Source organism: Doryrhamphus excisus, chromosome 16 (genome assembly GCF_030265055.1).
Source record: "Doryrhamphus excisus isolate RoL2022-K1 chromosome 16, RoL_Dexc_1.0, whole genome shotgun sequence".
Taxonomy (NCBI): Eukaryota; Metazoa; Chordata; class Actinopteri; order Syngnathiformes; family Syngnathidae; genus Doryrhamphus; species Doryrhamphus excisus.
The window spans coordinates 15,394,209-15,420,194 of record NC_080481.1 but is presented as its reverse complement, the minus strand read 5'-3'; the positions used below and the strand labels follow the sequence as shown (position 1 = coordinate 15,420,194).

The 25,986-nt window shown below is 39.9% G+C and overlaps 3 protein-coding genes across 3 annotated transcripts; all 3 read left to right on the top strand.

Annotated features, from left to right (window-relative positions):
• The first annotated feature begins 325 nt into the window (after positions 1-325).
• Positions 326-2,990, top strand: LOC131104757 (uncharacterized). Its single transcript, XM_058052260.1, has 5 exons — positions 326-375; positions 442-567; positions 641-845; positions 2,205-2,347; positions 2,495-2,990. The coding sequence occupies exons 1-5, from the start codon at positions 349-351 to the stop codon at positions 2,543-2,545; spliced, it is 552 nt and encodes a 183-aa protein (XP_057908243.1). The 5' UTR covers positions 326-348; the 3' UTR covers positions 2,546-2,990.
• A 1,744-nt stretch (positions 2,991-4,734) lies between these two features.
• On the top strand, positions 4,735-20,332 carry slc13a3 (solute carrier family 13 member 3). Its single transcript, XM_058052258.1, has 13 exons — positions 4,735-4,900; positions 7,032-7,297; positions 7,385-7,563; positions 9,239-9,305; positions 11,374-11,553; positions 11,631-11,756; positions 13,148-13,240; positions 13,325-13,429; positions 13,516-13,613; positions 15,793-15,905; positions 16,060-16,221; positions 19,127-19,264; positions 19,335-20,332. The coding sequence occupies exons 1-13, from the start codon at positions 4,769-4,771 to the stop codon at positions 19,491-19,493; spliced, it is 1,818 nt and encodes a 605-aa protein (XP_057908241.1). The 5' UTR covers positions 4,735-4,768; the 3' UTR covers positions 19,494-20,332.
• Positions 20,333-21,712: 1,380 nt separating this feature from the next.
• On the top strand, positions 21,713-25,986 carry ocstamp (osteoclast stimulatory transmembrane protein). The gene is made up of 2 exons (XM_058052234.1): positions 21,713-22,705; positions 25,633-25,986. The coding sequence occupies exons 1-2, from the start codon at positions 21,713-21,715 to the stop codon at positions 25,984-25,986; spliced, it is 1,347 nt and encodes a 448-aa protein (XP_057908217.1).

Genomic DNA, 25,986 nt, shown 5'->3' with positions numbered 1-25,986 from the left:
AAGATGCCCGGTGCTAAATCTGCTACAGCAATGTGAAACATTTGACCTAAAGTGACGTAAAGAAATTGTCCTATTACAGTTTTTATACTTTATGTCGACAATACAATTTAAATAAACATATTTTAGACTAATGAAGATTTGATTTAAACAGCATGCATCCAGAAATGAACTTAAACCCTATGTAGGTCAAGACTACAATATAAAGAAGAGCTTTGCTTGGTTGATGAACTACTCGTTAGCACCACCTGGTGGCCAAAATCTACTTACTACAAACAGCAGCAGGATACAGGAAACGCCTCTTATCTGGTCACGTGAGCAACAAGTATCAGTCATCACAGGATCGCAACTATGAAACAGATAACACTGTTTCTTAAGGTGACTTTCTATACATTCAAATATAAAAAATGATATTGAATGTTAATATATTTGAATATTTTACAGGTTATGATTGTGTATCACGTAGTCAGCCGTAGTCAGGCAAAAGTTGAAGTGAACTGTGACGAAAATGTCAACCTAAGCTGCTCATGTCATGACAGCAAGGATTTCCTGGCGCTGACTTGGTACAAGGTGAGTCTCTCATTTCAGACTATTAGCAAAAAAAAAAATATGAAATGAATTTTAATGTCACTTTCACATTCAGATGAATGGCGGAGAAAGTTCTGTCATTATCATCAGTGGCGATGATAAAGAGATGCACACATTTCCTCGTCCAGCCACGTTAGGAAAGGGGGAGAGTCTGCATCTGCAAAAAGTAACCCCACAGGACTCGGGCACCTATAAATGCATCATCACTGTAGGTTTAGGATATAAAAATAAAGAATGTGAGGTCGACCTTCTGGTTCATGGTAAGCCATTATTATTATTATTATCATTATTATTATTATTATTATTATTACATCATCCGGGTAAACAATCCAGACCATACAAAACTGCATGACGTTTATTTTGGTGTAATGTCACTCCAGTTCAGATCCAGTATGAGATAAAGTTCCAACAAATACCCTTACACATAATACTTGCTGTTTGATTCTCACCAGCACGACACAGGAAGTGGTTGGTGGTGGGCACATATGAGTACATATTTCCCCCTTATTAACATATGCTACTAGAAATAATATTTTCCATCAAGCATGGATTCCTTCTTGTTACACTGTAACGATACGTTTTGGTGCATTTGGTGAAATTAGATTTTTGCTGTAATTGATCCATGCAAGAGGGGCGGTGTGCGGTGGTCGAGTGGTTAGCGTGCAGACTTCACAGCTAAGAGACCAGGGTTCAATTCCCACCGTCGGCTGTGTGGAGTTTGCATGTTCTCCCCGTGCATGCGTGGGTTTTCTCCGGGTACTCCGGTTTCCTCCCACATTCCAAAAACATGCTAGGTTAATTGGCGACTCCAAATTGTCCATAGGTATGAATGTGAGTGTGAATGGTTGTTTGTCTATATGTGCCCTGTGATTGGCTGGCCACCAGTCCAGGGTGTACCCCGCCTCTCGCCCGAAGACAGCTGGGATAGGCTCCAGCACCCCCCGCGACCCTCGTGAGGAAAAAGCGGTAGAAAATGAATGAATGAATGAATGATCCATGCAAGAGGGGCGGCACGGTGGTCGAGTGGTTAGTGTGCTGAGACCGCTAGGAGACCAGGGTTCAATTCCACCCTATATAATATAGGGCGGTCAAGTGGTTAGCGCGCAGTACTCCAGTTTCCTCCCGTATTCCAAAAACCTTTTAGATTTTCCAGAATCTGCACCTATTCCCGATATTTTTCCTTTGTTTATTTATTTATTCCAGGGCTGCATGGTGAGTTAAGTGGTTAGCACACAGGCCTCACAGCTAGGAGACCAGGGTTCAATTCCACCCTCGGCTATCTCTGTGTGGAGTTTGCATGTTCTCCCGGTGCATGTGTGGGTTTTCTCCGGGTACTCCGGTTTCCTCCCACATTCCAAAAACATGCTAGGTTAATTGGCCACTCCAAATTGTCCATAGGTATGAATGTGAGTGTGAATGGTTGTTTGTCTATATGTGCCCTGTGATTGGCTGGCGACCGAAGACAGCTGGGATAGGCTCCAGCACCCCCCGCGACCCTTGTGAGGAAAAAGCGGTAGAAAATGAATGAATGAATGAATGAATGCTCCATGCAAGTGAAAAATGTATAAAATGTAGTATATTAATGTTCTGCATATTGTGTTTTCTAAATCTCACCATAGCGTGCACGACGCCAACGCCAAATGTGTTGACCACGACTGTTAACTCCAGCAAACATGCGGAGGACCTGCCAATCATGTGGAGTATTCTGGGTTACTTGGCAGTGGGCTCGGTCAAAGTGCTTTTATCGTGTATCACTATTATGGTAAATATGTTCATGTATTTGGTATCACAGGTTATTATGTAATAACATCCTGTTGTTTTGGCTATTTCGAAAAACAGTCTGGGCATTTCTGCAGTTTGAAAACGCTCTCTACTTATGCTGATCTTCTCTCTTTTTTCCGTCCTTCAGGTCATTCGAGCTTGCCGTATCGGATCTTCAAGACAAGTGCCGCAGAACTAGCTGTTAGTTGTAGTCGTTCAAGGATGAAACTGGAACAGAAATTCGTTTTTGAAAGGCGCCATTTGTGGTAGTTTCAAGTTGACTGCTACACAGAGAATACCGCTCTGATACTTTTTTGGCCAAATCCGTATTAAAAGGGGAGGATATGGTCATTTTTTTTTACCCTTTGTATTGAGTTGTGGACACCTATAGAGCAGCTGCACACAATAACCCGCACAGAAAGCTTTTCTAGATGTTCCAGAATCTGCACCTATTACGACTGCACTTCCGAGGAACTTGACACAATGATGGATAAGCACGGGAGACTAATAGAATGCATGTGACAGGTGCCTGATTCTGAAGGCCCTGATTACATTTAATGGCTGAAATCTGATTGGTCAAAAAAAAAAAATCTAACATACACATGTACAAAAAGTTTCAAGTTGACTGCTACACCGAGAATACCATTCTGATATTTTTTGGCCAAATCCGTATTAAAGGGGAGGATATGGTCTTTTTTTTTTTTACCCTTTGTATTGAGTTGTTGACACCTATAGAGCAGCTGCACACAATAACCCGCACAGAAAGCTTTTCTAGATGTTCCAGAATCTGCACCTATTCCGGCTGCGCTCCCGTGGACCTCTGGACTACTGCCGAAACCCACTTTCTAATTTGCTGGTGTATGACATAAACCAAAAAATTAGAAAGTGGGTTAAGTGGGTTAAAGTAGTTAACTCCTACACTGTAGGAGTTGATAATAAATGAATAAACCCTTTGGGGAGCTACTTGAAAAGGGGTTTAGGAGCTACTTGTAGACCTACAGCTCCAGCCGGCTCACTGTGAAGTCACAATGAGCCCGTGCTCTCTGGAACCAAGCGTTCAAAGTATTCCCAAACTTTTTTCAGGGCTCACTTCCAATGCGCAAACTTATAATTATCATAATTTAACACGAGAATACTACATTCTGACAACATTTATAGATCAGAAAAGTGACCCGCGACCCTCGTGATGAAAAAGCGGTAGAAAATGAATGAATGAATGAAAACAGGGAGTCACTTTCCAATCACCCATTGTTCTTTATCATAGAACCATTTCAGTGTACTTTCTTCATCCTAGCAAGAATTCAAGACAGTTAAGTAAAGAGTTTGGCTTCTAAAAACAATATGCGTTCGAAAGCATAATACATTTGCGTCACAAAAATGCTGAATAGAAAAAAAATCAGACCTCACTAATCGCTCGCCGTGATTTTCTCTGCCGTCGTATCACTTTTGCGTTCCCGCCTATCCATTGTTACCTGCATTTGCTTCACCGATTTAATAATAATAATAATAATAATAATACATTTTATTTGTATAGCGCTTTTCAAAATACTCAAAGACACTTTACAGACGAATAAAGTTGAATAAAGCAAGTAAACGGAATAGAAGACACACCAAAATACAACATTCATTGGTTAATACACAGTTAAAACATGACTAAAAGCGTTTATTTGTTTATTTAAAATTGTTTATTTAAAATCTTAACACAATGATGGATAAACACGGGAGACTAATAGAATGCATGTGACAGGGGCCTGATTCTGAAGGCCCTGATTACATTTAATGGCTGAAATCTGATTGGACAAAAAAAAAAAAAAAAAAATCTAACATACAAATGTACAAAAAAGTACTGGAAGCAATGCAACCAAGAAATATGCTACTAAAATGTTGAGAATAAATGATTCCAAATACGTGGAACACATATTAGAAATGAGGTTGTAAATGAATATCAGGGCTTCTGGTGATGGTGACGCCATCAGAGGAGGTTTTGCTGGCCCTGACTGCATATGGCCTTATGTACAAATACAACGGCTCGTTAGGTTCTAGAAGAAAAGCAGAATGTCCACATAGAAAAGCCTCTCAGGGTCAAATGTTCACGAGCTAAAGCCACAAAGTAATAAAGTGAGTGTTCGACAAGTTACCCTTGAGTGTTAACAACCATTAATAACTTAATTATCTACTAAAAAAAACACTTAAGAACATAGTTGTTCTCTTAACACAAAAAAAAACACCTCAAAAGAAAAAGGCCCTCCTCCAGTGGATGTGGGAGAGGCCTCCTCGGGGGAAACCTGACCGTCCCGTTCAACTATTTGACACCACCGTACGAGGAGTTAACCTGTAGCCAAGCCATACGGTCAAATCTCACAGCATTCAAAGTTGTGCCAAGCGGCTTCCTGTCAGCTCGTCTGGAGCTCCTTCCTCTCTCATGGGTGCAAAGCAACGTCTGGAGATGAAAGTATCCGTGGTCTCCAAGAAGCTGTGGTGTGTACACAAACCGCTGGTGCTCCTCATCACGCCGCTGCTTTTTTCACCGTTACTTGTGACAATGCCAGAAAAGGTGAGTCTTTATTACACTTACACAGTACAATTCCTACAGTATTTTCTATATACAGAGATAAAAAATGTACTACAGGTGTGTGTACATAGTATCATAGCATTCTAAGTGTAAATATTAACAGTATTAGCTTAAAAAAATGTGCATAATCAAACACAACATTGAATATGACTTATCAAGCATGTATATGGTTATATGAGGTTCTACTGTACAGGACTGGGTCACGAATATACACCGCTGAGGTTCCTTTGAGCAATGTGTCAATAGTCATTGTCTGTGTATGACATCTCCTTGCATGCTTGAATGTCCGGCAGGCATTTCCACAGCAAGTCATCTTATTGTTAAAGCAAAATGCACTTCCTGACACAATTATTATTATTATTATTATTATTGTTACTATAATACTGTGAATAATTCAATCCACTTTGTTTATAAAATGTGCTATATAAATAGAGGTTCCAAAGTGCTGCACTACACTGACTAGTAAAATAAAATACAATAAATAAAGGTACGGGCGGCACGGTGGACAAGTGGTTAGCGCGCAGACCTCACAGCTAGGAGACCAAGGTTCAATTCCACCCTCGGCCATCTGGGTTTTCTCCGGGTACTCCGGTTTCCTCCCACATTCCAAAAAAACATGCTAGGTTAATTGGCGACTCCAAATTGTCCATAGGTATGAATGTGAGTGTGAATGGTTGTTTGTCTATATGTGCCCTGTGATTGGCTGGCCACCAGTCCAGGGTGTACCCCGCCTCTCGCCCGAAGACAGCTGGGATAGGCTCCAGCACCCCCCGCGACCCTCGTGAGGAAAAAGCGGTAGAAAATGAATGAATGAAATAAAGGTACAAATTGAATTTCATCCAAAACTAAAAGATCAAATAAGAAATAAAATAGTAAAATAGATATTAAAACATTATTAAAACAACAAGAAACAAAGCAATAAAAGTATAAAAAATAAAAACAATAAAAATAAAAAGAAAGAACTAAATGACACAGGACCATAAAACCAGCATTTGAACTAAACATGAACTGACTTAATACACTTCTTAATACTACAATTATCACGTTGCAATTACACAAACCATCAATAATCAATAAACCAAAAAAATCAATATATAATGTTGTGGCATGTATTGGACATGAATAGCATTATTATTATTATTAAGGTCCTGTCCATATGGGAACATTCTTGGCATTTTTTTTTTTTGACGGGTTGACAAAAAGTCGCATCCACTTCGATAACTGAATGAAAATGATAAAAATAATAATAATAATACACAGGGCACACCTACATGTGTGCTGTAAACACATACATAGATTATTATAATAAAATAATAAAATATTCATTCATTCATTTTCTACCGCTTCCTCACAAGGGTCGAGGGGGGGGGGGGGGGGTGGAGCCTATCCCAGCTGTCCCAGCGGGCGAGAAGCGGGGTACACCCTGGACTGGTGGCCAGCCAATCACAGGGCACATATAGACAAACAACCATTCACACTCACATTCATACCTATGGACAATTTGGAGTCGCTAATTAACCTAGCATGTTTTTGGAATGTGGGAGGAAAACCGGAATACTCGGAGAAAACCGGGAGAACATGCAAACATGCAAACACAGAGATGGCCGAGAGTGGAATTGAACCCTGGTCTCCTAGCTGTGAGGTCTGCGCGCTAACCACTCGACCATCGTGCCGCCAAGAAAATATTGTAATTCATTCATTCATTCATTTTCTACCGCTTTTCCTCACGAGGGTCGCGGGGGTGCTGGAGCCTATCCCAGCTGTCTTCGGGCGTAAGGCGGGGTACACCCTGGACTGGTCGCCAGCCAATCACAGGGCACATATAGACAAACAACCATTCACACTCACATTCATACCTATGGACAATTTGGAGTCGCTAATTAACCTAGCATGTTTTTGGAATGTGGGAGGAAACCGGAGTACTCGGAGAAAACCGGGAGAACATGCAAACATGCAAACACAGAGATGGCCGAGAGTGGAATTGAACCCTGGTCTCCTAGCTGTGAGGTCTGCGCGCTAACCACTTTACCACCGTGCTGCCAATAAAATATTGTGATATATATATAAATTTTTGTGAGGTGTTCTTCTCACCACTCTAATGTTTTCCTTCTAGGAGGGAAAATGCCTCTATGTGGTGGTGCTCATGGCCACGTTTTGGTGCACCGAGGCTCTTCCACTGGCCGTCACTGCAATGCTCCCCATCTGCCTCTTTCCAACGCTGGGAATCATTCCATCGAAAAAACTCTGTCCTCAGTATTTTCTGGAAACCAACTTTCTCTTTCTTAGCGGTCTGGTGATGGCATCGTCCATTGAGGAGTGGGGCCTTCATCGCAGAATAGCACTGAAGGTCCTCACCATTGTCGGCGTGAAACCAGCCTGGTAAGAAAGTTTCTTAACATTAATGCGTACAAATTTATTATCATAATTGTCATTCTCTTCTCTTTTTCTCCATATGCTTATTTCCAGGTTGATACTGGGCATGATGGCGACTTCGTCCTTCTTGTCCATGTGGCTCAGCAACACCGCCACGACCGCCATGATGCTACCCATCGCCAACGCCATCCTGGAAAGTTTGTTTGGCGATTTGGAGACCCTCAAGCAAAAATGCAAGTTGACAGAGGATCGTGACAGTGGCGTTATTAATGGTATGTTGCATATTTTTGTTATGATAAATATAACAAATAGACGACCCTGGGGGGGGTTGCTTTCACTTGGCATTGTTGTGTTATGGATTGGCCGTCCGTCCATCAATACATTTTTTATACCTCTTATCCTCACTTGGGGTCGCGGCGGTATGCTGGAGCCTATCCCAGCTGACTTCGGGCGATAATCGGGTCACCAGCCAATCACAGGGCACATATAGACATTTATCTATTGTTATTAATTGTTAAATCTCATACACGTACCGGAAGAACAAGAAAACTGTGGACTAAAAACTAATAAGGATCACTTACACACATATACACAGTACACATATAGTACAATAGTAAACAATAACTTCTGATCAATCATTGTCAATTTCAGACTAGAAATAATGTACAAATTTAAGCCCCGCCTAGTTTCACCACGCCCATTTTTGGTAATGGTAATGTTTTTTTTTTCATTTGAACATGCATCAGATTACAATTGAATGCATCACATAATCAGTTCCCAGTTCCACATGTCCAAAAGGAGTAGGAAGAAGCAAAGCTTATTAAATCCTACCCCTCCATCTGGTACTTTTACAATCAGTAACTGTTACATTTGTTCACTTCCTGCTTTCGTAATATAGCTTAAGGTTGTTTTTTTTCATTCATTCATTCATTTTCTACCGCTTTTTTCTCACGAGGGTCGCGGGGGTGCTGGAGCTTATCCCAGCTGTCTTCGGGCGAGAGGCGGGGTACACCCTGGACTGGTGGCGAGCCAATAACAGGGCACATATAGTAAAGCTTATTAAATCCTACCCCTCCATCTGGTACTTTTACAATCAGTAACTGTTACATTTGTTCACTTCCTGCTTTCCTAATGTAGTTTAAGGTTTTTTTTTCATTCATTCATTTTCTACCGCTTTTTTCTCACGAGGGTCGCGGGGGTGCTGGAGCCTATCCCAGCTGTCTTCGGGCGAGAGGCGGAGGTACACCCTGGACTGGTGGCCAGCCAATCACAGGGCACATATAAAGCTTATTAAATCCTACCCCTCCATCTGGTACTTTTACAATCAGTAACTGTTACATTTGTTCACTTCCTGCTTTCCTAATATAGTTTAAGTTTTGTTTTTTTTTTTTTAAATTTTGTAATTTTTTGTCCCGTACTGAAGTACGAGGTGATATGAGCATCCAATGACATTATGTGTACCATAGTAAGTGTCAATATAGTGATATATATAACGCATCATGGCTGGTTCAAGACTCTTCATTATTGGCGTATGCCCTGCCCGTATCGACTACCAATACAGATAAAGATCATTTAGATGGCTGAACAGATACAGGTATAGATCCCAATCATATAGTTATATAATCATATAGTTCCCCTTTGCCTGTCATACCCCCCAGGGAGCAAATACTGTGCAGTCTTGTTTTGAGTTTTGAGCGTTGTCACACGTTGAAACTCACAGGAATGTGTCCAAGGCTGCCAAGATGCTTGTTTCAGGATTTAGACCTGTATGCACTTTTAATATGTAATCTCAGCCATGAACTTTGTGCTCGGCCAAAGTTAGTACATATTCAAGTAGTAATTGATTAATAACTTCCTTGAAACACATCATATATGATGTTTCAGACCCAAATATTTTCCTATGGTTTGTTTTTTGCTTTATATGTCACCATTTCTGCTTTATTTCAGGCCAGTCTACCAAGATGCATTCGTTGCCTTCAGTGGCCTCAGAGAAACAAAACTTATCACTAGATGGGTAAGTTTGCAAGGTACCTGTATATTACCATGTAAATATTAGCATTAGCAAGCTTAGTTTGCCTCATCATGGCCACCTGTCGAAAACACTCTTGAGAAGGATTCAGCTGGATTGTAAGAAAACGCAGTATGAAGGATCCAACACCAACACACACACACAGGAATTTACTGTTAAAATAAGTAGTATTCTTATTAAGGTGAACATATTTTAATGAGCAAAAACTGGCAACCAGCAATTTTGGGGAAAAGCGTCGGCCATAGCCAGCACGGAAAGCAGGGGTCTCAAACTCGCGGCCCGCGGGCCAAATGCGGCCCGCAAAATGCTAGTTTGAGGCTCCAACCTTGATACCAAAGTTTAATGTTGAAATGACACCTTAAAGCTGTATGCACACCGGACACAATTAACATGATTTTGGCCCCGCCCATACTGTTACCCTACCCTGTTACCCCGCCCTGTTTTTGCTTTGGATTAGCAATGAAGCTAAAGGCTTATGACGCTGGGTACAAATAAATGCAGGAAATGATTTGGAATAAAAACGGAAAATACACGTCAAGATAAAGCATCTCATCAAACATGTTGTTAAAGTTACGACGCTGCTCCCAGATTGGAACTGAGTACGATGCTAACTTGCTAATTGGGTCAAATGATTAAGTTTCATTCATGTTCATGTTAAAGGTTAAATAACTGTTAATACTGTACATTTGAATCTGAAAAAAATAATTTCTCTACCAACTGTATGTGGTTTCTTATGTTTTTCTTATTTGCTGTTTTATTATTATTTTACTTATTTATTACTGATTGATTGATTTATTGTCTTTGTTTATTTTTTTATCTTATTTTGTGTATAGAAAAATAAAAATTAAGATATTTGAGAACAGTGGAATGTTTTATCAGATATTTTGGTGTGGAAAACCGGAACCAAAGTACTGAAAAAGTACTTCAAAGCAAGTACTTCAAAGCAAGTACTTCAAAGCAAAAGCATTGAAGATAGTTTTTTTTATTGATTTTTTTTCCAGTTTTTAATAAATGCGTTTTGGGTTTTTTTTTTTTGAAAACCTGATGCGGCCCGGCTTCACCCAGTTAAATTGAGTTTGAGACCCCTGACGTAAAGGAAGTAGGATAGTCAGAGTTACTCGCATTAGGTGCGCTTCATATAAGGATGTGGTATGTTTTATTCACCGGGGGTGTACGTGTCGTAGGAGGCTCATGCAGCCCACTCACTTCCTTTGATGCAGTGACTTCCGATGGCGGAATCCGAGTGTAAACTAGGAGAAACCGCTCACCGTGACCGGGTAATGGGCATTAATGTATATACGCTATGCTGTTTTGACAATGGATATTTATTTTATTGATTAGATTTTTAACCACTGTGACGCAGCACACTAGTGTGCCGTGAGAAATCGTCAGGTGTGCTGTGGGGAATTATCCAATATCATTTTTTTTTTTAAATTAACATTAATTAATAATTTTCTCCAAATCTGTCCATGGTGTCCAAAACCGGCAGAGCAATGTAATATTCGTCCGCGTGGCAACACGTAGCTGATTGCCTCGTTCCTCCAGTAGACTTAGTGATGCCCGTGAGGTGGTTAGTGGCCTGCCGCAAGATTTTACCAATTAAAAAAATGTGCAGTGGCTCAAAAAAGGTTAAAAAACACTGGATTAGAGTGTGGCAATCATGTCGCAATCTGATCTGCAAACATACTATACATCCAAAAAAACAGCGGTGGCTCGGAATATTTTGGGGAAAAACATCCCGTGTTATGTGTGACTTCAACTCAATGTCAGAAGATTAACTGTGTGCAGCTTTATCGCAACGCTAATTCAAAAAACCACCCACACGGCAGCCTCTCGGGGGGGGGATTACATACAGTAGAGTGCCCTAATGCTGCTCAATTTAATGGCCCAATGAAAAACAATTAAACCGGGGACATTTTCATCACTTTAAAAAAAAATTAAAAATAAATATGTTGTGGGAAAACAGGATTTTTGTCATATATTCTGCTACTGAAACTTGAATTTCCCCATTGGAGAACTCAAACGCTGGTATTTTATTCTGTTCTCCTTACAGGGTGGATGCCACAGAACAAACTGACACGAGAACAGCTGAGGAGATCCAGTCTGAGTCGGAGTATCAGATGAAAGTTTGGAAAGGATTCCTGATCTGTATTCCCTACGCGGCGAGTATTGGAGGAACTGCCACACTGACTGGAACCGCTCCAAACCTCATCCTGATTGGACAGCTCAAAAGGTAGCTCACATTTGTGGTTGCATCAAACACAAACTAAAATGTCACTAAAATGTTACCACTTTTTTTTCCCTTTTCAGCTATTTTCCAGACTGTGATGTTATTAACTTTGGCTCTTGGTTTGCTTTTGCCTTCCCGCTCATGTTGGTGTTCCTGGTTTTGGGATGGATATGGATCGCGTTCCTCTTCGGAGGATTGAACACACGGTAAATGTTATACACTTGTTATATACTAATATATACACACGCTCATCATATGCTGATGTGAGCGCTAACTTTTATATAAAACGAGAAAAACATAATCGACTTGTTGTTAAAAAAATCCTCCAAAGTATGGAAGTATTTTGAAAAGGTTAAAGATTCCCCCAGAAAGTGAAGTGTAACTTGTGTCAGCAGCTTCTTACATATCACGTGACAACGACCAACAGCGGATCATATAAAAACAGGTCAGGTTGTTATGCCAACTTTATCACTTTGCGACTTTGCGACTTCAAATATCGCAGATGAGATCTGTTAATTTATGGAGATCACCATTAGTTCCGCATTTAGGATCAAATGAAAGCAAAAGGTATACAAAACTGGTGATGTGGTTTGGTCTAGAGCAGGGGTCTCAAACTCAATTTACTTGGGGGCCACTGGAGCTCGGGTCTGGGTGAGACTGGGCCGCATCTGGTTTTCCACCAAAAAAAAAAAAAAATGCATTTATTAAAAACAAAAAAATTTAAATAAAAAAATTTAAATAAATAAATAAATATAATAATAATAATATAACAGCAAATAATAAAAACTTAAGAAATCACATATAGTTGGTGGGTAGACAAATTATTTTTTTCAGATTAAAATGAACAAAGCATTATTAGAGCCCTGTAGACATGACAAAACACGACTATAGTCACATTTATACTCTTTTTATTTACAACATATTGCGCAACTGCAGGGTCTTGAGACACATGCTAACTCGCAAACTAGAGAGCTAGCGACCTAAACGGTAGCCTTCAAGTTATTTCCTTTAAACTTAAATAGCCAAAAACTTACCACTTCCACACGGATAGGGAGGATAACTATTAACAGTTATTTAACCTTTAACATGAACATTAATCAAACGTAATAATTTTTTCTGGGTACATGATACCATACAGCATCCATGTTAAACTTCCATATCAAGGCCGGGGCCTCAAACTAGTGTGCTGCGGGCCACAATTGGCCCGCGGGACGCGTGTTTGAGACCCCTGGTCTAGAGACAGTGCCACTGAGGAAAAGACCAGAAGTAGAACTTGAGGTCGCAGAGATGAGGATGCTGAGGTTCTCAATGGGAGTGACCAGGATGGATAGGATCAGGAACAAATACATCAGAGGGACATTACATGTTAGAGGCCTTGGAGATAAAGTCAGACTGAGACCAAACTGAGATGGTTGGGACATGTCCAGAGGAGAGATAGTGAATATATTGGTAGAAGGATGCTGCGTTTAGAGCTGCCAGGTAGGAGGTGTAGAGGAAGACCAAAGAGGAGGTTTATGGATGTAGTGAAGTTTTTTTGTAGTTTTTTTTTTGTAGTGAACCAATAATGTATGTATTTTGCAATGCTGATTTTGTACAGGTTGTGCTTTAAGAAACATGACCAAAGAGCAGAGGCGGAGGTCAGAGCCAAGGCTCTCGTCGATGACGATTACAGAAAACTCGGGCCCATAAAGTGAGGAACCATGTATGTTTTCTAATTAAATCAATGTTGTATTTTCAAAAGGCAAATAATTTCACTGACTTTGCTCCGTTTCAGTTTTGCAGAGGGAGCCATCTGTTTTTTCTTTGTCTTGTTTGCCGTTCTTTTGTTCACGAGGGACCCAAAGTTTGTCAACGGTTGGTCCGTGTATTTTAAAAAGGGGTAAGAGAAGAAAAGAACATAACCGTCATGGCACCTTCTTCCTCTTGAACTCATATAACTTTCTTTTTTTGCTTTTCTATCTGCAGCTACGTGTCGGACGCGGTCATTGGTGTGATCATTGTGTCCATATTGTTTTTCTTCCCCTCGCAGAAACCTTCTCTCAGCTGGTGGTTCGACCCAAAAGGTCAGTGAGCTCCTCACCAGGGCCGGTTTGTCTATTGTAAAACTGAAGAAAGCCACTGAAGATATAAGATATAAAGTCAGTTGGAAAACCCATGGTAGTAAAAATACAGTGAACAAGGCTGACTGATTACCTTATTTTCTGGACTATAAGTCGCTCCAGAGTATAAGTCGCACAAGGCTAAAAATGCATAATTATATAGAAAAAAACATACATAAGTCGCACTGAAGTATAAGTTGCATTTTTTGCGGGTAATTTATTTTCCAAACTACTTCACCAAAACAGACATTACATCCTCTTGGAAGGCAAGTTATAATAATAAAAGAATAGAGAACAGGCTGAATATGTGTAAGATATGCTAACACAATGCTTATTCAGCTAAATCAAAAAATAAACATAAACAGAAAAGGTGTCCAGTCTTTATGTAACATTAACATTTTTTTCATTTGTAAGTCGCTCTGGGGTATAAGTCGCAGGAACAGCCAACCTATGTAAAAAAAAAGTGCAACTTATAGTCCAGAAAATACAGTATTTCAATGTTTGCCATGACAGGATGTGTGCATGAATACCCTACTTCACACATATTTTTAAAAAATAATTATATAATAAAGTCATACAGGTCACTTACACACATACACGGTACATATTGCTGAATAATAATAATTAAAAAAAAAACAAATACAGCAACTTCTGATCAATCCATGTCAATTTCAGACTTAAAATTAGTTAGTTGATGTTTGCTAAATACAAGGATGAAGAGTCTTGAACCAGTCATGATGTGCTATATATATCACTATATTGACACTTACTATGGTACACATTATGTACCATATCACCTCGTAGTTCGGTACGAGGTACATTATTTAAAAAAAATAAAATAAAAACTTAAAAACTGTATTATGGAAAGCAGGAAGTGAACAAATGTAACAGTTACTGATTGTAAAAGTACCAGATGGAGGGGTAGGATTTAATAAGCTTTGCTTCTTCCTACTCCTTTTTGGACATGTGGAACTGTGAACTGATTATGTGATGCATTCAATTGTAATCTGATGCATATTCAAATTAAATAAAACCATTACCAAAATAGTACTAATTTAAGACCCCACCCATTTCAGGTTAAACCACACCCATTTACAGTGTATGCCCTGCCCACTCCAAGTACAGATAATACAGTAAACCTCGGATATATCGGATTCAATTTTGTCCGATATAAGCGAAATCCGTTATATGCGTATACCGGAAAATGTCCGTTTTACGCATATATCGGATTTATATCCGGTATATGCGTAAATCGGATTTTATCCGTTATAAAAAGGCACTTCCTTGACTATGTTTCCAATGTACCTGGACGCGCAGGCAACGCTGCAAACGCTGCAAATGACGTCGTATAGCAGCCTGTCACGATTCGGCGAATCGGAGCGGCACGATGCGGCCATCCGATATATGCGAGGGAAATTTAATGGAAATGCATTGGAACGGGACTGGAGATTTTGTCTGAAATGGGCGAAATCCGTTATAAAAAATCCGATATATGCAATGAATTTTTATTGGAAATGCATTACAGAAAAATTGGTTCTTTTTTATCTGTCCGTTGTGAGCGAATTTCCGATATATCCGAGGTTTACTGTACAGATAGTGGAGTACTCTCTCATCCCTACTACATACAAAAAATTGGGGCCATACATTAAAATTTGCTTTTACAGTTTTACACATTAAGAATGTTACATAACAAGTGTTATATTCACTTTTCATTATTACCTTTAAGAAATAAAACGTTCCTAAATGTTATCGACAAAATGTCAGAACACGTCCTCAGTGGTTCCTTGCACTTAGAGCTTGTGTGTAACTCTTGCAAAGTAGCAGCAGAATGTTAATCATTTGGTTACAGGATCAGGATAATCCCTGAAAGCCCTGTTGCCACATATTGGCTTTTTGTTTTGTGATTTTGTGCAGTCACACATTTACGTACACAGTGTGTGTGTGTGTGTGTGTGTGTGTTTGTTTGAGACACGTGCATGAGCAAGATTGTTTATTATGCTCAGCTGGACAAATAAACTGCTGGATACAAGTGTGTGTGGGGGTGGGGGGAGCCAAGAATTCAGGGTGATTACTTTGTACTTGATCATTGTTTTCTATAATAAAAATGTAGCTGCATATCACAAATATAGTTATGTCTTCTCAGCTTCAAATGTTCCATATGTGCCTCTCCTCTCATGGAAGAAAGCCCAGGAGTCTGTTCCTTGGAATATTATTTTATTGCTCGGAGGCGGCTTTGCCATGGCCCAAGCATGTGAGGTAAAGATGTACTATGTCAAATATATATATACTTATATATATATACTTTCCTGTTAGCTCACTTTTGTATCACACATTTTTGCTCCAGTCTCTCATTTGTTTTATTTTCCCAGTGGTTTGATCTTTGGATTATTTTTCTTGTGCTCTTCCGTAGGAATCCGGACTTGCCTCCTGGATTGGAGGCCACCTCCAACCTCTGGGCAAGGTCCCACCTGTTGTCGCCATGATGCTGATCACAGCCTTTGTGGCCTGTTTCACGGAGTTGGCCAGCAACACTGCCACCATTATTATACTTTTACCCGTCATTGCTGAGCTGGTAAGACTGCCCGTGTGTTCGTTACACAACACTGTGTCTGGCTATTCTGTCTGATAATTATTGTAAAATATTAGCATAATAGCATAATATAAACAGCAACACACATATAGCGTTCTGAGGCCAAGACACAATTAGTATAATGAGTACGTAACACATGAACATCATATACATATCCACTTAAAGCTTCCCTGTGGGGCAAAAACCAGCTCCAAACTAACTGTTTGTTTCTTGATTGTTGTACCATTATGGTAAAACGTCACCATTGGAGTCCAAAACCCAGAAGCTAGGTCCAATAGCTCTATCGAACTAGCTGCCGCCAATGAAGTCAACATTGTATATGGCTATTCTGTCTGATAATTATTGTAAAATATTAGCATAATAGCATAATATAAACAGCAACACACAAATAGCGTTCTGAGGTCAAGACACAATTAGTATAATGAGTACGTAACACATGAACGTCATATATCCACTTAAAGCTTCCCGGTGGGGCAAAAACCAGCTCCAAACTAACTGTTTGTTTCTTGATTGTTGTACCATTATGGTAAAACGTCACCATTGGAGTCCAAAACCCAGAAGCTAGGTCCGATAGCTCTACCGAACTAGCTGCCGCCAATGAAGTCAACATTGTATATGGCTATTCTGTCTGATAATTATCGTAAAATATTAGCATAATAGCATAATATAAACAGCAACACACAAATAGCGTTCTGAGGTCAAGACACAATTAGTATAATGAGTACGTAACACATGAACGTCATATATCCACTTAAAGCTTCCCGGTGGGGCAAAAACCAGCTCCAAACTAACTGTTTGTTTCTTGATTGTTGTACCATTATGGTAAAACGTCACCATTGGAGTCCAAAACCCAGAAGCTAGGTCCGATAGCTCTACCGAACTAGCTGCCGCCAATGAAGTCAACATTGTATATGGCTATTCTGTCTGATAATTATCGTAAAATATTAGCATAATAGCATAATATAAACAGCAGCACACAAATAGCGTTCTGAGGTCAAGACACAATTAGTATAATGAGTACGTAACACACGAACGTCATATACATATCCACTTAAAGCTTCCCTGTGGGGCAAAAACCAGCTCCAAACTAACTGTTTGTTTCTTGATTGTTGTACCATTGTGGTAAAACGTCACCATTGGAGTCCAAAACCCAGAAGCTAGGTCCGATAGCTCTATCGAACTAGCTGCCGCCAATGAAGTCAACATTGTATATGGCTATTCTGTGTGATAATTATTGTAAAATATTAGCATAATAGCATAATATAAACAGCAACACACAAATAGTGTTCTGAGGTCAAGACACAATTAGTATAATGAGTACGTAACACATCATTGTGTCATATACGTCATATATCCACTTAAAGCTTCCCTGTGGGGCAAAAACCAGCTCCAAACTAACTGTTTGTTTCTTGATTGTTGTACCATTGTGGTAAAACGTCACCATTGGAGTCCAAAGACCAGAAGCTAGGTCGATAGCTCTATCGACCTAGCTTCTAACACATGAAAGTCATATATCCACTTAAAGCTTCCCGGTGGGGCAAAAACCAGCTCCAAACTAACTGTTTGTTTCTTGATTGTTGTACCATTGTGGTAAAACGTCACCATTGGAGTCCAAAGACCAGAAGCTAGGTCGATAGCTCTAGCGAACTAGCTGCCGCTAATGAAGTCAACATTGTATAAAAGTATCGTGTTTACAAGTACATGCAGAGGACACTACTGACATGATATAGTGTTTTCAGTTCACTCCTCTTTATGTTTAAAAAAAAAAAAAAAAAGACACAAAACAAACAACCTAAATTGTGTCGCAACAGACACAGTGATGTTTGCAGTCTGTTAGATATTTACTCATATTGTCACTAATGATTATCTGCGTCCTTTGCACTTTGTAAACGGTACGTAGACTACAAACGACCCACTCAGGGATTATTTACAGGATGCAAAGGACTGCAAGCTTGTAACATCGTCGTCAACATAGAAGCACCCAGGAAGTGTCAGGAAAAAATACAGTACAACTTTGGTTGGTGTTATTAATCAGTTCAAGAAGGTGTGACTTTAACTTAAATGTAAAATCATGTAAAAATTATTAAAACATGTTTTGTGTTAACAATTTTGAGACTTGTGTTAATTAACAAAGAACTGAAGTCACAGATGGGCGACAGTGTTCCTATTTCCTATTGTACTAAAAAATTATTACGTTTGATTAATGTTCATGTTAAAGGTTAAATAACTGTTAATAGTTAATACCTCCCTATCCGTGTGGAAGTGGTAAGTTTTTGGCTATTTAAGTTTAAAGGAAATAACTTGAAGGCTACCGTTTAGGTCGCTAGCTCTCTAGTTTGCGAGTTAGCATGTGTCTCAAGACCCTGCAGTTGCGCAATATGTTGTAAATAAAAAGAGTATAAATGTGACTATAGTCGTGTTTTGTCATGTCTACAGGGCTCTAATAATGCTTTGTTCATTTTAATCTGAAAAAAATCATTTGTCTACCCACCAACTATATGTGGTTTCTTAAGTTTTTATTATTATTATTATATTTATTTATTTATTACTGATTGATTGATTGTCTTTATTCTTGATTTGTTTATTTATTTTTCATCTTATTTTGTGCAGAAAAATAAAAAGTAAGATATTTGAGAACAGTTGAATGTTTTATCAGAGCTTTTCTTGTAGAAAATCGGAACCAAAGCAAAGTTTATTCATTTTTCTGTTTTTAATAAATGTTTTTTTTTTTTTTTTAAACTGATTGAGACCCCTGGTATAAACAGTATTTATATACTAATCTATGTAAACATACATCCCTATATTATAGGCTTGTTTCTTTCTACAGCCCACTAAATAAACACTTCATATTCCATATATTCATATTTTTTGGTGTATGTTTTTGCAGGCGTTTCATGTCTCGGTGAACCCTCTGTACTTCATGATCCCCGCAACGATCGGATGTTCATATGCTTTCATGCTGCCTGTGTCCACACCCCCCAACTCCATCGCCTTTTCATCCGGACACCTGATGGTCAAAGACATGGTGAGTATTGATGGCCACGGTTGAATATTATTCCATAAGCACTTATTCATACACATTTGTGTCTTTTCAGGTGAAAACCGGTTTTGTCATGAACATTTTGGGTCTCCTCTCCATCACCCTAGCCATGAACACATGGGGCCTCGCCATGTTTAACTTGAATACCTATCCCGATTGGGCTCGCCCTCTTAACCAATCTGCTTCTGTGCACACAACAAATATGACACTCTGATCACTCGAAACACTAAGAAGTGACAAAATGTGTTTTAAATGTCGGAAAATTCAGTTACTTTTTATAATTAATTGACATAATTTGACAAAAAAGTCGACATTTTTGCTGACAACCATTACTTCTGCAGCACTCTAAAATGAAAAAATACAAAGTGTTGCCAGTCGGAGTTAGCCTTTTGTTTTTTTTTTGGCGAGCCACATCGACACCTTGTGATACCTTGCCTCCCGTGAAAAGCGTAGTCGAGGCTAATGACGCAATGCAACTCAATGGTGTCACTCCAAAAACCCCTTGATCCCCCCCTTCAAATATACTTTCAGTCTAAAACCATGTTACTTATTTATGTATCCTTACGTTACTGCTGTTACCAATATACTAACCACATGAAATAGGCTGCGTGTCATGTTGAGACAAACTGAGGACACCCCCTGTAAAGTCTTTAAAAGCTTTGTCTGGTTTGTTATAAATTGACTGACAACAATGGTTAACCTGGACAAGGCTGGTGTGGTTGGTTATTCAGTGCTAGTCGGGGTCGTTTCAAAAAGGTCTTGCGGTGTTTGAATGCAAAACCTCGGACAAAAGAAGTCAATGAAAGAACAACAAAAGGAGGCTGATTTGTTTTTGTGAGAACTGCACAAAGTTGTTTGTATATTCAGTGATGAATTCTGAAATCATGATACGCTCAATGTATGTGTATGCATTTCATTTTATTGTAATTGTCGACATAATAATGAGAATTATTACACGTGTGCACAATCCGAGAGTACTTTTCAAGATAATTTTGTGCAGTTTAATAAACTATACTCGATCACACAAATATCTATTGAGCATTAAAAGCCTTTATACAATAACACCAAATGTCAGAATCTCATTGTCAGAGTGAGTTTGATTGTGTCACATGATTTCATGTCATCATCTGTGGGTTTAAAGTTGTATTTTCCACGTGGGAAAAACATGACAGTGACTGGATTCATTCCAGTTCCCCTTTCAACACTTCCCTCACTTCCTTAAAACTCTAAATGTTACAGCTAGAATGAAGTTAGGCTTCTCAGGTAAGAAGTGTCATTTTATACTCTGGTGTTTGTTTTGGCCTTAGGCAGGATGCTAATATTTTATTTTAAATCGTCTAAACACGTCAGACACACTTAATTGTCAAGAAGTTGTATGCTGTATCTTGAATATCTATCTCTATATCTACGTATCTGTATATTGGGTTTATATTTCTGTGTGTGTGTTTGTATTTATCTAGATAATATTTGAAAAATTAAGCATAAATACATTAAAAGAAACATTTGACAGTGGTACATGTATGCTGTATATTGTACCTGTATCATCACATATTTTGAAATTACCAATTTTATCAATTTAAATAATAATATACTGTATGAGTACTGAATCACCTGCAGAGCCACACTTATTTGTGAACAATTTAACTTTAATTTTTTTTACATTTATTTATATATCTATCTTATAATTGCAAACATTGAGTGTGTATTTACAACATATGAATAGGATATTTACAAAATATGTGAGGAAGTTATGAAAAATTAATAAGACAAAAGGGAAGGAAGGAAGGAAGGAAGGAAGGGAGGGAGTATCCGTTACGGAGAATGCATTTTTGCAGTATACTACTACAAAACGAGTACATTTTGTCAGTACATCATTGTCATATAGACAAACAACCATTCACACTCACATTCATACCTATGGACAATTTGGAGTGGCTAATTAACCTAGCATGTTTTTGGAATGTGGGAGGAAACCGGAGTACTCACGGAGAAAACCCACGCATGCACGGGGAGAACATGCAAACTCCACACAGAGAGATGGCCGAGGGTGGAATTGAACTCTAGTCTCCTAGCTGTGAGGTCTGCGCGCTAACCACTCGACCGCCGTCATCTTATTCCATGAAATGATCATAAAACAGGGTCGCTACCTTCAATATAAGAATTTTGTTAATTTTCAGTTATCAGATTGGATCAGAACCGCTGCTGTGACAGATGCAAGACAGCTGGCACGATCGTGCATCAGTCACGGACAGTGTTTTTTTTTGCTTGCTCCGTCTGGTTTAGTTGGTGATATGAAATCGCGGTGCTTTTGAGAAATGTAATTGCTTGGGCAGAATAAAGTCAAATAATAGAAAGTCAGTGTTGGTTCTCGTTCAAATCCTTTAGGTTTTTTTTGGTCCAAAAAAAAAAATGTTTTTTGTCTTTGGTGACAGGATGGAATGCCGCATACAATCAGTGAAATCCTTCCTGTTCTACCTGTGGAATGTTTATTCTTCACCCAAACCGGTGGGCAGACACATCTGGACCCTGATGTCTCTTTGTTTCACTCTGGTTGTTCTTACGGCCAGTCTTCTTCACCACTGGCTATCCAAAACGCTACGATACGGCATCGACACGTCCACTCAAACAGCATTGGTCTACAGCGTGGCCATGTTCTTGGTCTTGTTCCTGTGTCACCCACTGCGTTGTGTGCTGACCATGATCCTCCCGACCGTTTGCACCAAGCAGGGCCGCAAACTCCTCATCTCGGCTTCTGTTATGATCCTGGTGTTGAATGTCATCCCGAACATTAGCGTGAATGTAGGCGCAGTGGTGCGCACCCTGAAGTGCACCTCTGAGGACTTTTCGAAGATTTTATTGAACTCATCAGCGCTTTTAAACACAGCCCGGAAGGACATTGTTCAGGAAGCGATCCAAGTGAGAAAGGAAGACCTGAGTATTGTCACCAACTTGAGGAAGTTAGATCATTTCACACATTTCGATGTGTCGGAAGTCAAAAGCAGGTTTGCGAAAACGATCGGGCAAATAGAAATCGACTTTTCACGTATTAGGAACCTGCTGACAGAATTCAAATTACTCTCCAACCGAATTCTGGCAGCCGTCTTTGTTGCCTGGCTGATCTTTGAATCGGCTCGCTACCTTAAATCTTATCTGACATCAGTTAAGTTCGATAACGACTCCCGCGACGTCCAAGAGATCCTTCAAAATGAAAGTCGCAGCACCACCAAAACTTTGGCGGCAGGATGTAAAACCGTCAGTCGGGGATGCGCCTCAAGTGTCTCATCGCTGCTTGTGGTGACTTTATATTTTACTGCCATAGCTTTCGTAGCGGCTTTGGACTATATTGTGTATCATGTGGTTCACTTGATTCTGCCGTGGCTGCTCGACTTTCCACCCATGTCTGCCAGCATCACTGTCAGTTATAAGGTAAGACACCATCATGTCACTAAGTATTTGAGCATCCGTTATACTGCATTTACCGTTACTACAAATACAGACTTTTGAGTGACATGCAGTCAGGGGAGGCAGAGGCACAAAAATAAAAATAGAAACATTTTAATATTACAGTAAACCTCGGATATATCGGAAATTCGCTCACAACGGACAGATAAAAAAGAACCAATTTTTCTGTAATGCATTTCCAATAAAAATTCATTGCATATATTGGATTTTTTATAACGGATTTCGCCTATTTCGGACAAAATCTCCAGTCCCGTTCCAATGCATTTCCATTAAATTTCCCTCGCATATATCGGATGGCCGCATCGTGGCGCTCCGATTCGCCGAATCGTGACAGGCCGCTATACGACGTCATTTGCAGCGTTTGCAGCGTTGCCTGCGCGTCCAGGTACATTGGAAACATAGTCAAGGAAGTGCCTTTTTATAACGGATAAAATCCGATTTACGCATATACCGGATATAAATCCCATATATGCGTAAAACGGACATTTTCCGGTATACGCATATAACGGACATTTTCCGGTATACGCATATAACGGATTTCGCTTATATCGGACAAAACCAGTGGGAACAATTGAATCCGATATATCCGAGGTTTACTGTATTATATTAATATTATTATATTAATATTTGTACATTGAATGATAATATAGGGCGGCACGGTGGTTGAGTGGTTACTGCGTAGACCTCACAGCTAGGAGACCAGGGTTAAATTCCACCCTCGGCCATCTGTGTGGAGTTTGCATGTTCTCCCCGTGCATGCGTGGGTTTTTTCCGGGTACTCCGGTTTCCTCCCACATTCCAAAAACATGCTAGGTTAATTAGCGACTCCAAATTGTCCATAGGTATGAATGTGAGTGTGAATGGTTGTTTGTCTATATGTGCCCCGTGATTGGCTGGCCACCAGTCCAGGGTGTACCCCGCCTCTCGCTTGAAGACAGCTGGGATAGGCTCCAGCAACGCGACCCTCGTGAGGAAAAACCGGTAGAAAATGAATGAATGAATGAATATTTTATCATAATAAGCTATGTATTAATTAGAAAATGCTAACATATGAACATTTTAAACACAATGCTAAGCAGTAGTGTGCAATCAGGGCTAGCACAGCCTTCTCTGCCAGCCTAAACATATTTTGTCACGTTATTAGATACCGATTCAGAAACACTCCTGATGATGTCATAGTGTAGAGGTTCGAAGTGGTGTCACGCTTGTTACTATTATTTCAAATTTATAGGTAGCTTCCATTAGTGATTGCTGTTACTAGTAGAAATATAGCCGTGGCATATTGGCAACAATCTGCGAGAACAATGACGTATTTTCGTAAGTCTAGATTCATTCATTCATTTTCTATCACTTGCAGTAGAAAATGAATGAATGAATGATAATATACATTTTTTTCGGTATGATTCCTATCGCTTTTGACATCTTTGTCATAAGTGGTCAAAGCCATTTAGCAGGATCCCAAGATGCTGAGGCAGGTTAAACAAAACAAAAAATGTATACAACAAAAGAAGCAAAAGTACAACAGCAAATACACAAACAAGGTAGACAAGTAAGGTACCATGACAAACTGGACAAGAGCATTCCACACAGCACAGTTTAAGTAGTCCCAGGATTATTGGCTGCAGGTGTGCTCAGGCACTTGTTGTCTCTTTTCCTGCCTTGTTCTCCTGGTTTGCACACCTGCTGACCATCAGCCATTAGGCCTTCATATACCGCCTCCACTTCCGTTGTTCCTGTGTCAGAGCCTGCCTGCACATTGCATGCGTCATGTTTGTGCCTGACCTTTTGTCGTTCTGCCTTGTACTTGTATTTGTGCTGCTTACTGTCTGTAAATAGTTGTAAATCCTTATTTGCTACTAGGTACTCTTTTGCTTGTACTTTTAGCTTCCCAGTGATGTTCTGTCACTGGCGTCTTTTGTTGTGCTTTGTCTTTCCTCTTCTGTGAGCGCCCTTTGTTTATTATTCAATACATTTTAATACATTTGCCTTGGTCTTTGCTCTGGGGTCCTCAACACCTGGTACAAGTGCCATCCAGCGTAACAGGTCATATACAAATCAAAGCTAAGAACACAAATGTTTTTCTATACCGTTTATCCTCAAATGGGAGAGCCTATCCCAGTTGTCTTAGGGCAAGAGGCGGGGTACACCCTGGACTGGTCGCCAGCCAATCACAGGGCACATATAGACAAACAACCATTCACACTCACATTCATACCTATGGACAATTTGGAGTCGCTAATCAACCTAGCATGTTTTTGGAATGTGGGAGAAAACCCATGCATGCACAGGGAGAACATACAAACTCCAGACAGATGTCTGAGCCGGGAATCGAACCCGTGTGGCATGCGCGCTAACCATTCAATCCCCCCCCCCCCCCCCTCCCCGCAGCCGTTTATGGGTCTAAGAAGTACCTGAAAACATTATTATTCCCACTTTTTGTTATCCTCCTAATGAGCAACCTGTATTAACATGAAAAAAAAACCTACAAAGGAGTCGGTGCCTCACCAACCATGAACCTCACCGCATGTCACTCTGGTACTTGGATGCTGGAACAAAAATATTTTTTCCAGAAATATTGATGAGCAATACCTGGTTGATCAGTTCAGTTCAGATCAGAGGAGTATCATAGTACAGGTGGTCCTCGGGTCTTATGTCAGTTCTGTTCTTGGATTGTGATGTTAGTTGAGTTTTGGTCAAAGTTATACCCAAATTTTATGAGTATACCTAAATTAACAACTAAATCACTTCCACTGAGTATAATAATCAGTGGTAGTGTGAACAAACGGCAAAACCCCGTAGGTCATAAACCGAGGACCACCTGTACTTCTTACTGTGCATACTTTAAGCGTTCCGAAATGTAACGCCTTTGCTGTATTTGAAACACCCGACAGGTACAATGGTTCCCCCCTGCATTTTGCATCATCCCACAATCCTGCATCACACGGCAGCTGACTGACTTTCAGAAAGAGTACAAGTGGAACTTCAGCCCCGAACAGTCGCTGTGTGAGGCCACGACTTCAGCACCAAACGCAGGCGTCACCACACTGCTGGGATGTCTGTGTCTGATGAGTTACTCGCTGGTTTTCGTTGAGGTGTACGCCACGAGGTTACGCAGGAAAATCACCGCATCTTTTTTTAAAAAGCAGGAAGACAAGAGGACGGCTTATTGGATTGCAAAATTTCAAGAAAAGGAGGTTGGAGAGAAGCGAAAGGGGGATGTTTCTGTTGAGGTTGTCTGCAGATGA

Bases quoted from the DNA above. Each gene is read 5' to 3' on its own strand.
- LOC131104757 (XM_058052260.1), top strand. From the start codon at position 349: ATGAAACAGATAACACTGTTTCTTAAG. The intron at 376-441 runs GTGACTTTCTAT...AATATTTTACAG, and splicing joins AGATAACACTGTTTCTTAAG to GTTATGATTGTGTATCACGT. The intron at 846-2,204 runs GTAAGCCATTAT...ATCTCACCATAG, and splicing joins GGTCGACCTTCTGGTTCATG to CGTGCACGACGCCAACGCCA.
- slc13a3 (XM_058052258.1), top strand. From the start codon at position 4,769: ATGGGTGCAAAGCAACGTCTGGAGATGAAAGTATCCGTGGTCTCCAAG. The intron at 11,757-13,147 runs GTAAATGTTATA...GATTTTGTACAG, and splicing joins TTCGGAGGATTGAACACACG to GTTGTGCTTTAAGAAACATG. The intron at 13,430-13,515 runs GTAAGAGAAGAA...TTCTATCTGCAG, and splicing joins TCCGTGTATTTTAAAAAGGG to CTACGTGTCGGACGCGGTCA.
- ocstamp (XM_058052234.1), top strand. From the start codon at position 21,713: ATGGAATGCCGCATACAATCAGTGAAATCCTTCCTGTTCTACCTGTGG. The intron at 22,706-25,632 runs GTAAGACACCAT...AACACCCGACAG, and splicing joins GCATCACTGTCAGTTATAAG to GTACAATGGTTCCCCCCTGC.